Raw genomic sequence first — 12,322 nt, 5'->3', positions numbered from 1 at the left:
TTCTTCCCCTCCCCCTCCCCACTGAAATCCCTGCATGTGATTGCCATTTCTCTGATTCTGTTTCTGTTCTAGTTGTTTGCTTAGTATTTGTTTTCATTGTTGTTACTTTTTTAGGTTCAGTTGTTGATAGTTGTGAGTTTGTTGTCATTTTACTGATCATAGTTTTTGATTTTATTCAATTTCTTAGATAAATCCCTTTAACATTTCATATAATAAGGGCTTGTTGATGATGAATGGCTAATCATTTCCTTTGAATACCTGTTGTCCTTGCTGTGGTTGCTGAACTGCCTTTAGTGGTCCCATCTATTTCGGATGGTTTTATTTATTTATTGGTATTCATTCATTCATTCATTCATTCATTTTATTTTTATTGAGTTCACTGGGGTGACACTGGTTAACAAATTTATACAGGTTTCAGGTACAAAATTCTGCATCACATCATCTGTGCCTGTATTGTGTTCACCACTCCAAGTCAAGTCTCTGTCCATCACCATTTGTCCCTCCTACACCGCCCTCCACCTCAGCGATCACCACACTGCTGTCTGCCTGCTCTCTAAGCATACAGATGATTAAATACAAAAAGTATATCTATGTATTCATGACATAGGTGTACATGTGCATATAATTTGCATGTCACATTCTATATACATTGCTTTTGTTTGAACTAGTCTGTGACTCTTATAACACCAGAAAATCTGCCTGCTAATGTTTGCTACCTCCTCTCTAATTTTGTACTGTGTCAGTTGGATATCAAGATACTATATGTTGAACAAAAGTTGGGATGATTTATTTCTGCCTCCTTCTCCACAATGCTGGACATAAAATATATAATTTATAAAAAATGTCAAGAATTAATAAATAGAAAAATTTAAGTGATAATGGTAGGAAAATGTGTGAATTTCTTTTCTTTAATTTTTTAATATTACATAAAGTAAAAGAAAATTGAGATGACTTGAATAGTCTTTTTTATCTTCCTTAATAGCACTACCAATTAATTTGTTTAAAAATACTAAGAGTTGGAGGGGACTAATTTATTCACTAGGAACATAATCCTATAAATATTTATGAGGATTCTATAACAAAATATTTATTAACTTTTAAATATAATAATGCTAGGTATTATATGATACTGCATATATCCCTAGAATTATTTATTTGCTATTTATATTTAATTATATATTTTGAAAAGGCCACAACTGACTTCTGAATATAAATTAAAAATTCTAGCAATACTAGAATGTAAAATAATGTGTAAGTTCCTTTATTAATACATTAATGGGACACTAATATTAAACTAATTGGCTTTTTAAAAAGATTACCACTGTATTTGGGGGATATTTACCATGCTAATATGTTAATTTTAGCATTTGCATAGAATTCCACAGTATTTGCTATAATTCATCTACTCATTTCTTTAAGAGGAACATTATGATGTTTTAAGATGCTTTTTTCCTATAAACAAAATACAAAACACTACATTGGACATTTTATGCATATGTGGGCTATTTGTAGAAGAGGTTCCTGAGAATAGAATTGCTGTGTCAAAGGGAATTTTTAAAGCACTCTTTCAGGGAGCAATTGATCCCCAACTACCATTGGTAATAATCCCTCTCAGATGGTTGCCTTAACATAATTGTGGAAAATGGGGCCAGCAAGCTGTCTCACTTGTCAGATGGGTCTCAGTTTCCCTCTTTGCTGTTATAAGATAACAATTTTATAAAAATATTAATTTCTGATTTCTATCACTAAATTAATGATTTTTATTATTAAAGATTTTTCTTCTTGTGTATGTCATGGAACCACAGTCTCGGTACAGTCCTAAGTCCTTTCACATTTTAAAGCAATATGAGGGTACACACTATATTTTTCTATTGAAATACAGAAAAAATATTTCAGGTTATTCAGGAAGACAAAGTAGACTGTATTCATTCACTCTCTAAAGTCATTGTATTTGGGGACATTTAAATAACTTTAACTGTTGCTTCATCCATGTCGAATGCTACATGACAATTAGTAAACTCAGATAAGCAAACCCACAAAGATAAGAATCAACCCCAGTCTGCAATCCCACCAACAGTGAACTAGGGTGCCCTTTTCCCCACAACCTCTCCAGCACTTGTTGTTTGTTTCTTTGTTTATGATAGCCATTCTGACTGGTGTTAAGTGGTATCTCATTGTGGTTTTAATTTGCATCTCTCTGATAGCTAGTGATATCAAGCATCTTTTCATGTGTCTCTGGATCCTCTGTATGTCCTCCTTGGAGAAATGTCTGTTCAAGTCCTCTGCCCATTTTTTAATTGGGTTGCTCGTCTTCTTTGAGTGGAGTCGTATGAGTTCTTTGTATATTTTGGAGATTAAACCTTTGTCTGAGGTATCATTGGCAAATATGTTTTCCCAAAGAGCTGCTTCTCTTTTTATCTTGATACTGTTTTCCTTAGCCATGCAGAAGCTTTTAAGTTGATAAGATCCCATCTGTTTATTTTTTCTTTTATGTCCCTTGCTCTAGGGGACGTATCAGTAAAAATATTGCTGCGTGGAATATCTGAGATTTTCCTGCCAGTGCTCTCCTCTAGGGCTTTAATGGTTTCCCAGCTTATATTTAAGTCTTTTATCCACCTTCAATTTATTTTGGTGTATGGTGTAAGTTGGCACTGTTAGGAGTATATCCTAAGAACCCCGAAGCACCAATCCAAAAGAACCTATGCACCCCAATGTTCATAGCAGCACAATTTACAGTAGCCAAGAGTTGGAAGGAACCTAGATGCTCATCGGTCAATGACTGGATCAAAAAACTATGGTACATTTACACAATAGAATTCTATGCTGCAGAAAGGAAGAAGGAGCTTCTACCCTTTGCATCATAGATGGAACTGGAAAGCATTATGCTGAGTGAAATAAGCCAGGTGGTGAAAGACAAATACCATATGATATCACTGTTAACAGGAATCTAAACAACAAAACAAACAAGCAAGAAAAATGTAACCAAAGACACTGAAATACAGAAAGTGCTGACAGGGTCCAGAGGGGAGAGGGGAGAGAATCACACGGGAAAAGGGGAAGGACTCAGATGAACAACTGTACTTGAACAAGAATTAAATAAAAATAAATAAATAAATAAATAAAAGTAAAAAAAAGAATCAACCCCAATCTTATTATCCAGAGATGATCACTGTGCAGTTTGTTTATTGCCAAACTTACTATTCTCTGTGTAGAAATTATTGCAAATGAAGATACAGGACTCAATTATACAGACTATACTCTTGTTTACTTTCCACAGTGTGCTTCTTTTCCTCTCTCAAAATATGGCTTCATTTCCTTTAGCAGCTCTTCATTCCACTGCATGGGTTTTCCATAATTTATTTAAACAATCCCTTATTATAAGATATTTAAGTTACTTCTAATTTTGTTTATATAAACAATGCTGTGATGAATATCTTTAGCTAAAGCTGTATACTCATCTTGGGTTTTTTAGGAAAAACTTCTTGAAGATGAATTGCTGGGTCAAATGATATACACATTTTAAAGGAATTTGATATCTTGATGTTCACGGTTTGAAAACACAATACCAAGCTAACTGTTCTCAGGTCAGTCTGCCCTCTTTCCCATTAGTTCAACTGGCCCTGACATTACATTTATCGCTCTTGTTTAATCCACACTACGTCAGCTACCACTCAGGATCTAGCTCTGTCTTTCCATACACTGTCCTCATACATTCCACTCCTCCGGGACTTCTGGAGAAAGTTGTCTCCTGGTCTTCTTTCTGAAGTCTACGACATAGGTCCTTCAAAAGAAGGTGCCTGTTCCTATTTCTGTCCTAAATATACAGGACATCACACTTTCTTTCCTTACCATGATCTATTTCTACAAGACGTTTAGGTTTCTTTAAATTGCAAGTCTTTTAGGACTTGTCTGCTTTACCCACCCAATAATATACCATGTTCTAGTCATTCTGAAGCACTTGCAATTTTCAATAGATATCATATTTACCATTTTTTTCTCTATGTCTCTGTGCATTTGTTCCTGTGTCTGAAGTACCTTATCTATTCCTAACCATCCTTCAAGTCTACCTTCTCTCTGAAGCATTCACTCACTGCTGCCTGTCCCCCACCCAATGACATCCTATATATCCCTCTATATATCAACAAGTATTGACCTAATCATTTATATACAAAAATCTGTCCCCAGTAGTCTCTTAAGTTCCCAAGAGACAGAAAGATTGTCATATTTATCTTCAACTTCATACCTTGTTTCTTCATTGTACCTATTTTTATGGGAATTAAATGAATTAAGATCTGTAATGAGATTTGGAGCTTAGTGTTTCTCACTAATAGTTAATGCTCAATAATATAGCTATTGTTTTTCTTTTTATTATTATCTTACTACTAGTAAAACTCCTACCATCATTTCTGCAACCTATTTAGCCCAAAGTAGATGCTCACTAAACATGTGTCAACTGACTAAATAAATGAAAAGTGGAGTACAGAAGGGTAATGTAATGATGGGCCAACAGAAAAGTTTTGACCAAGTGTGAGATCTAGAAACATCTACAACCCAAGAAATACACGATGAAGATTCTGTTACTTTTGTCTGCAGTGCTATTGAGAAAGGACCTTTCTCCCAGAAGCTGAGGAATAGAACCTGTGAGGGAAGAGGAACGCATTTGGCCTCTGTGACTCTGGTGAAAGTTCTCATCAACAAATCCTAATTTTCTCTTCTGTGAATCTGTGTTTACAAAAACCCTACTGAGAATTAGTTTGTTTCTTATAAAGCATGATACAAGAAAGTTGGTGCTAACAGCTTGCTATCTGACTACATTTATGGGAGTAGTTACCACTATAAATAAGAGATTTTATTTTCTTTTTTAAACATCATTGGGGAGTTATAGTAGAGTGAGTACAATTTCTGGAAAAGAAACTTAGAAAATACCTCTAGTAGAGATAAGCTGTATGAACCCAATCACAACCCTAGAAAATACGTATTTGCATAAAATTGGGATGCTGATAACCTGTGCCAGGGAGAGCAGAAAGAATATCCTCACAGACCATGTCATAATTTTAAGAAACTTAAAATGGGATGTGCTTTCAGTCTCTTCTTTTCAACATTTACCTTAAGGACCCACTATGTTTCTTTTTACTTGTTAAGTGTACGTCCTTCAACTATGAGAACTGAAAAATGGACTTTTCTTATATGCTGTTAACATGCTTTTACCTTTATAAACCCAGTCATGAAGTAGTTGTTCTTTCTAGCTATTATTAAGGAAAGAATGGCTGTTTTTGGCAGATGTCCATCTCCTTTCAGCCTAGTGATTACAAATCATGGTATAGTGCAGTACAGCACAGTGTAGTACAACCTGCCTAAGGACACATTTCACAACTAATTTATCACTATGGAGTTAACCAGAAAGCTGCATTGCTTAAAATTAAACATTTAATAACTGTCTTAATAGTTCACCTTTGGTGAAATTGGGTGATTTGTAACCTTGCTTTAGAAATAGTCCAGTCTAGAAATTACGAGATCAACTATCTGTGAAATATGCTTTGTAATCCTGACCATTCACTCACACACATACTGAAAAGATGGCACACTGATTTTGGAAGGAAATTTTGACCTTACCTCTAACTTCTTCCTTTATGTACCTGCGGATAGAGGTAGAATGGGCTTCAGTGACTTTCTGTACCGGGACACGTCCCAGTTATATTCCTGAGTTGTCGTAAGGGAATATCAAACTTTCTTCCATCTCAGCTGATCATCAGCCTTAAAATGGTAGCAGAGATCCAAACTTTGGGTTATAGGAAGAAAATAAAAATTAAAACTCTCTGCTACTCCTTTTTTTCCTTTCATTTTCTATAGTTTCTGCCTTTGTTATCAGGACAAAATAAATCTCATTTTAAGGAAAAGAACCAACTATATGGAAACGTATTTTCTTTTTTAAAAGATCTTATCTATTTATTTTTAGAGAGAGGGGAAAGGAGGGAAAAAGAGAGGGAGAGAAACATTAACATGTGGTTGCCCCTCCCATGCTCCCTACTGGGACCTGGCCCACAACCTGGGCATGTGTCCTGACTGGATTCCAACTGGCAACTCTTGTTTTCTCAGCCTGGCACTCAGTCCATTCAGCCACAGCAGCCAGGGTGCAACTATGTGAAGCTTACCATTGAATTCATTAATTATGGGGGTGCTATGAACTAGAAGATATTGTTTGATACATCACTGGGTAATTTCAGGTATAAGAAGCTGGGATCTCCTCAAAACCTGGAACATTTTTATGCTTATAGTTTATGTGCATATTGTGATTGGTCACGTGTCTGTATTTCTGTATCATTTGACACAATCTATCATAATTCTCAGGGACTATATGATCCCCATTTTCGTGAACTAATTGTATCCCTTTCTCCTTAGTTTCTCTTTGCATTGAGTTATTTGGTTTTCTTTTATACTGTTCACTGCATTTCCAATACCTCTCTTTTTGGAGGAGGGGTAAGAGGTTAAATAAATACATAGAAAATAATAATAAACCTGTAGAATTTATCATTCCTGAGAGAACTAACAAAATCATACTTCTTCCTACTTAGTGTTTTTTTCTTCATTTTTCACATCTAGTATTTAATATATACTCAATAAATAGCTGCGGTTTGGGTAAATAAAATATAGCACAGTACTAAAAAATAGGCTTCAAGGCAGTAAGCAGAAAGCTTTAATCTTATTTTTAAATACACTGTTTTTTTAGCTATATATTATCTATCATTTGCACAAAATTGTATTTTGATTATAAGTTTCTCTTTTACCTTTTAATTAAAGGAAGCACTGAAGATGTTGTATTAGTTTATCAACTGCTGCAAGAAGACAACTTCCCCCTCAGCTATGAACAAACAGCTGAATCAGTCTCACGAGCCTACATCTCACGTGAAAGCTTTAAGGAAAGAGCGTATGCTTTTCACGAAATGTCAGCAACACGAAGGCAAAAACATGGACCACAATGTACATTCCTCTTGGGCTGGGTTCTATCATTCACTGTAACAGTAAATCTGCTTCACATAACCAGTTTAAATCACAGGCTAACTTCTAATGTGTGACATTGGTTTAGCATGGACTCCAGTTTTCCTCTGATGTTAGGAGTCTATATGCCTATTGAACTCTTTCCCCCCCCCAAGATTTTTTCCTTTATAATGTGATTTGAGTTTTACATAGGAGGATTTTTATTTAGGAGCTTTGAATTTCATGACATTCTTGATATCCTTCATAATCTTTGATTGCCAACAATAAATACCCACCTCCCCATTTTGGAAAACAAAGCAAAACACATGGAGATGAGAAGATATTGAGTAGCTGCATGGTGAAGATTTTCAACTGGAACAGGAGATCTGTGTAAATGTTCACACACACACACACACACTCCACTTCATCCTTCCCATACCCAGTTATTTTTCATGTGCAATATGAATATTTCTAGATCCGTGTGGGTATCTATTCAGTAGAGACAGTGCCTGTTATAATATTGAATGCGAAAAGTGCTCAAAAATTTCTGCCTAACAAATTTAATCTTTAGTATCTTTATTCATTAATTGTAATTACTTTCATTTGTATAGCTTTTATCAATTTAAAAAGAACTCCCACATAATGTGAATTTAGCTATTTACACTGTTAAAAAGCCAAAGGCCTCAAGAAGTCATTAGTGAGGCAATGACAACCAGGAAAGCCATGATTTAAGCTTCTATTAGCTTTCAAATGCCAGAGGCTAATGGAGATAGGTTTAATTATAAGAACTCTGACTCCCTTAAAACCAATAGTACTTGGTAGGCACTGTATTTAAAATTCACAATGACACGTGCTCTGGAAGGAAACTCAGCCGAGCAAATGTAACCTCTTTCTGCTTGCAGGTTTGATTCTTACAGGAGCCTTTACTTAAACAAGTAACAATAGAAAATTAATACATATGATGCCTTCATTGTTTCTCCTGCGGGAGTTCTGTAACTGCAATAAGTGTATGAGTTTATAGTATATAGGATATGACTTTCCTTGATGGTTTCTCCTCTTGCCTCATGAACTCTGTCGAAGAAAAATTTCAGATATAACAATCTCCATAGTTTCTACTCATGAGTTTTCTTACTGTGCTGATGATGGGTTGATGCCTAATCAGGCATATTTGTGACTCTCTGAGTGTGGCACATTGTCACTGCCCAGACACCCCTCCACCACTGTCCACCCCGTAGCCGGTCACTAGAAGGCGTTAGAGCGGTAGGAGCACGGGGAGGGGCTCTCAAATCCAGTCCTCGTCTTTCAAGTAAATAAGAGAATGCTTTTAATGGAAAAATTAAATCGTGTCAACATTCAATGTCTATCACAAACAGAGGGCTGTTTGAAAAGTGAGTGGTGTATGTCCAAGAGAGGCCACAAAGGAGAGGGGGACAACAGCCGCACAGCCCAGTGCAATGTCTGTTTCAAACAACGTGGAGAAAGGGAGTGAGTGTAGTCACAGACTTGCTGCGGGACATTCTGCCAATCACTGACCCTCACTCCTGAAACCACTTCTAAAACGGGAGTTCAGATCCCCGTGTCCATGATGTCAATGTGCGTCCTTTAAGCACATCACGAATGCCCTTAACCGGTAGTTACCAAATTTAATTGAGGAATGCATATGGATGTGTGTGAAGTGGAGGGTAGATCTTAAGGCAATATGTTGTGGTTCCTGTAGTCACTTTCATAATTAAGCTTTAACTGTAGTTGGTGGACTTCAGAAATCCTGCTGGGATGAAAGCAATGGCAAAAGTCCCTGCTTTAGATGAACCTCTCTTCATCTGCATCCAGCTGTCCCTTTTATGTCCGTACCCATTGATTCCTATTGGATAAGCGCCTTGGTGAGGCCCTCGGATGATGGCTTGGGTGTGTGGAAACTTTCATCTAACAAATTTCTTTCACTACTAGTTTTTTTAATGTCTTAAGAAGGTCTGTTCATTTTTTCTCTCTTCTTTTTAATTCAGGAATGCTGACAAAATTAAATGAAATTTAAAATGCCTGGAAAAGTGATCTACAATATTTATTATTAACTAGCAATCTGTGGACATTTATTTCTCAGCTGTGACCTTTAAGTGACAATTTTTCCTGAGTTAACTTTCCTTAAAACCACTGCCAAACTATCTAAGCTAAAGAATCAAACATGATCTGTAACCTACCTTTATTTTGGAGAACATCTGAATTTGAAAGATGATTCATAAATCAGTCCCAGCTACCTGCAGCCTTTCCGCAGCCTTTCTTTTTAGAAACCAGCTACCTGGTTTCTAAAAACAAAGGCTTTCATTTTTCTCAAAAAGGCGATTGAGGCCCAAGGGAAAAGCAAACCGAATAAAGACAATGAAAATTCTGTTTTCGAAAAACAGCAGTGTAACTACATTGGGAGTCATTGTTTAAACGAAATTAATGGTAGCCCAAAGGACTTGTTCCCTCCACTCGGCTCAGCTAGTATTGACTTTGTGTGACTGCAGAAACACAGCAGGAATTATGATGCCGCACGTGGACTGATGCAGCAACCAGAAGGCGCATAGGTAGAAGGGAAGGAAAGATTTGGGGTTTTCTTTTCATACATCGTTTTAATTAACTAGGAATTTCACCTTTTGTTGTGTTCAAACATTTTCTTTTTTACTCCACCCATTTCAATGTGAAAAAAAAATAACATTGTTGTCTTATTTCACCTTTAACCTTACTTCTTATTAAGGTTTCTGTTTTGTTTTAAGATCTGTGATGCTTCACGAGGAATACTTTATATGTTTGTCTCTTTTGTGGAATTGTAGGTCTTAATTGACAATGGAGGAGTTCCCTTATTACACCTAAGGGAAAATCTAAATTACAAAATGCCATGGAGGAGATGTTACCATTTTGCTTCTAAAATTATAATTAATTAATGCTGGAAAGAGTTGAATGTCATATTCACTGACTTTAGCCTTCCTGAGTTCCCCATTACCAATAGATCATGGCAGTTGTTCCTAGTGTTGCCGTGTTCATTTCCTGCAGGACACTAGCAAAACTGGAACAATTTTTTTTTTGTTCTTTGCTGATCTATGAACCCTGGAAAAGGAGGAGCGGTATGAAAACTGTGCATGTCAGCTTATGCTCCTGTGTGATTAACCCAATCAATTGATTGTAAAATCCAGCAAACAAAACACTGATGCAAATTCACAGAAATTATAAGATATAATATCTTAATAAATAACTCATACTCATAAATGTTAAGTCCTCTAAGCAGAACAATTAAGCAAATGATGTAATCAGACAATTTGCAAGTGATAGAATTATAAACAGTTTAAAAACCCATGCAAAAATATTCAACCTCATTATAATCAAAGTAATGCTTAGTAAACAATGGGTTAGCCTGTTGTGCTTTTATTAGAACAGATTTCTTTTTAAAAAATTAGATCAGCCTGTTAAGGAGAAATACTGCTAGGAAGAGAGTGAATTATCATCACTCTTGGAAAAGCGATTTGGTAATAATGAGATTTAAAATGTTCACAGCCTGTTACTCAGTAATTCTAATTCTATAAATCCTTCCTAAAAATAATCCTTAGCAGATAAGCTGTAGAGATGCTCATCTTTCTGTCATTTAAAATATAAAAAAGAAAAACTAGATACAACATAAATGCTCAACAATAAATAAGTAACTAAGTAAACTATATTGAACCCAATAGATATTATTTTGTACATTCATGTAAAATAGGCAGGAGTTATTATAAAAAAGGAAATAGCTATGTTACAATGTTGGTAAAAAAAGTTGGATTATGATTTTATGTACATTATTATTTCAGTTTTGAAAAACAAACCATGTAGAATGTATTGAAGCAAAAATTGGGAGGAAACAATGTACTGTCTTAAATTTTATGATGAGATGGGAACTCTGTAATTTTTCCTTTTTCATATATACTTCTCAGTTCTCACCCTTAATAAAAACGCATTTTTCTCTTACCACAAAAACCCTATTCATTAAAGAAATAAAAAGTACATAAAAGAATGAAAGAGGAATGAACCATCAACACGGGAGAGACACAGCCAATCAATGTGGAGTCAACTGCCACAGTCCATCACACAGACACTGGAACCCCCACTGGCTTCGGGAGATGGTCTGGTTCCCAGACTCTAAGGAATTAGAATGTGGAGAGAATCACAGGGGAAAAGGGGATGGACTCACATGAACAAGTATAAAGGACACATGGACAATAACTAAGGGTGGGGGGGCACTGGGAGGACAGGGCTGGGAATATAAGACAGAAAACTGTACTTGAACAAGAATTAAATAAAAAATTAATTAATTAAAAAATTTAAAAATTAAAAAAAAAAGGAATTAGAATGTGGTTACTCCTAGCCTGCTTTGTAACTGAACAACACTAAAGGGGAATGTGTATGGTCAATGAAAGTTCCTTTAAAGATAATAATTCCTTTACATGTCATAGTGATTAAAGAAAAAACACTAAATAGCTTCAACTAGCTTTATATTGTAAAACACTTCCCAATTTTTTCTTTTAAAATAGTCATTTATACTGATTAATAGATTTCAAAATGTGTTCTAACTACGTTAAAGGTTATCTCACATTTTAAAAATAACGTATAAACTAATTTACTTTCCAAATCTTAAGTGTCTTTGCTGAAGACTCAAAAGTTATTGAGTGAAATTTTAGGCATAGGAACAAAAGAAAAAAATTAAAAATTCTACTTACCCGGCATACTTCTTTTCTCAAGAACTCCTTATGTAGCCATAAGGCAAATGCCTGTTTTAAAAACGCTCCCACAAACTTTTGTTTCTGAGTAATTTTGCTTTGTTAGAAGAAGAATGGCAGTAAAACTTGTCTGTGTCTATACCTCAGTTTTTCTTCTTTTCTGTTTCTTAAACTCTTTTGTGTGTACTTTGTTCAGTTACAAACAGGAAATGTGGTGATAGAGGTTTCTTGACTTTTGATCTGAAACTGGTAGGCTTTTAATTTTTGTGTAACGTGAGAAAAATCCCACAATCCTCTATACCCTGCTCTTTGACTTTTTATCAATACCTAAACCTAATTTAAAAAATAAACAATACAATCAAGTTATAAATCAGACTAGGAGGAGATCTCCAATCTTTCTGGAAAGAATCCATCAATATCCTCCCTGAAGAGTTCACGTAGAAACACAATAAACTATACTGAGCTGGGAAGGAAGCCGTGAGAAGCCCCAGGTGCGCTCAGCTGTCAGTTGGGTTTTCTTTGAGGCATGGCCGAAGAAAGGGAATTAGCACTTTCTGAAACTTTATATGCCGGGCACCTTCTTGACATCATTGCACTAGGAGAATGGGTGCCTGCCTCCCTTC

General features: G+C 35.6%; 1 protein-coding gene across 2 annotated transcripts in view; it reads right to left on the bottom strand.

Annotated features, from left to right (window-relative positions):
• TRAT1 (T cell receptor associated transmembrane adaptor 1) overlaps window positions 1-11,921 on the bottom strand; it is a 34,190-nt gene extending 22,269 nt beyond the window's left edge. Inside the window, exon 1 of one of the 2 annotated variants that reach the window (XM_037063356.1) lies at window positions 11,700-11,921. In XM_037063356.1, the coding sequence (XP_036919251.1) occupies window positions 11,700-11,706 (7 nt within the window). In that variant the 5' untranslated portion in view covers window positions 11,707-11,921. Of the gene's footprint in view, window positions 1-8,613; window positions 8,770-11,699 lie in introns of those variants that run through there. The other variant, XM_037063355.1, reaches the window with a different exon arrangement.
• Between the last annotated feature and the right edge of the window lie 401 nt (window positions 11,922-12,322).

Source organism: Sturnira hondurensis, unplaced genomic scaffold (assembly GCF_014824575.4).
Source record: "Sturnira hondurensis isolate 20B ecotype Veracruz unplaced genomic scaffold, ASM1482457v3 Scaffold0014432, whole genome shotgun sequence".
NCBI classification, from domain to species: domain Eukaryota; kingdom Metazoa; phylum Chordata; class Mammalia; order Chiroptera; family Phyllostomidae; genus Sturnira; species Sturnira hondurensis.
The sequence above is the reverse complement of the archived record's forward strand: the minus strand, read 5'-3'. Positions and strand labels throughout refer to the sequence as shown.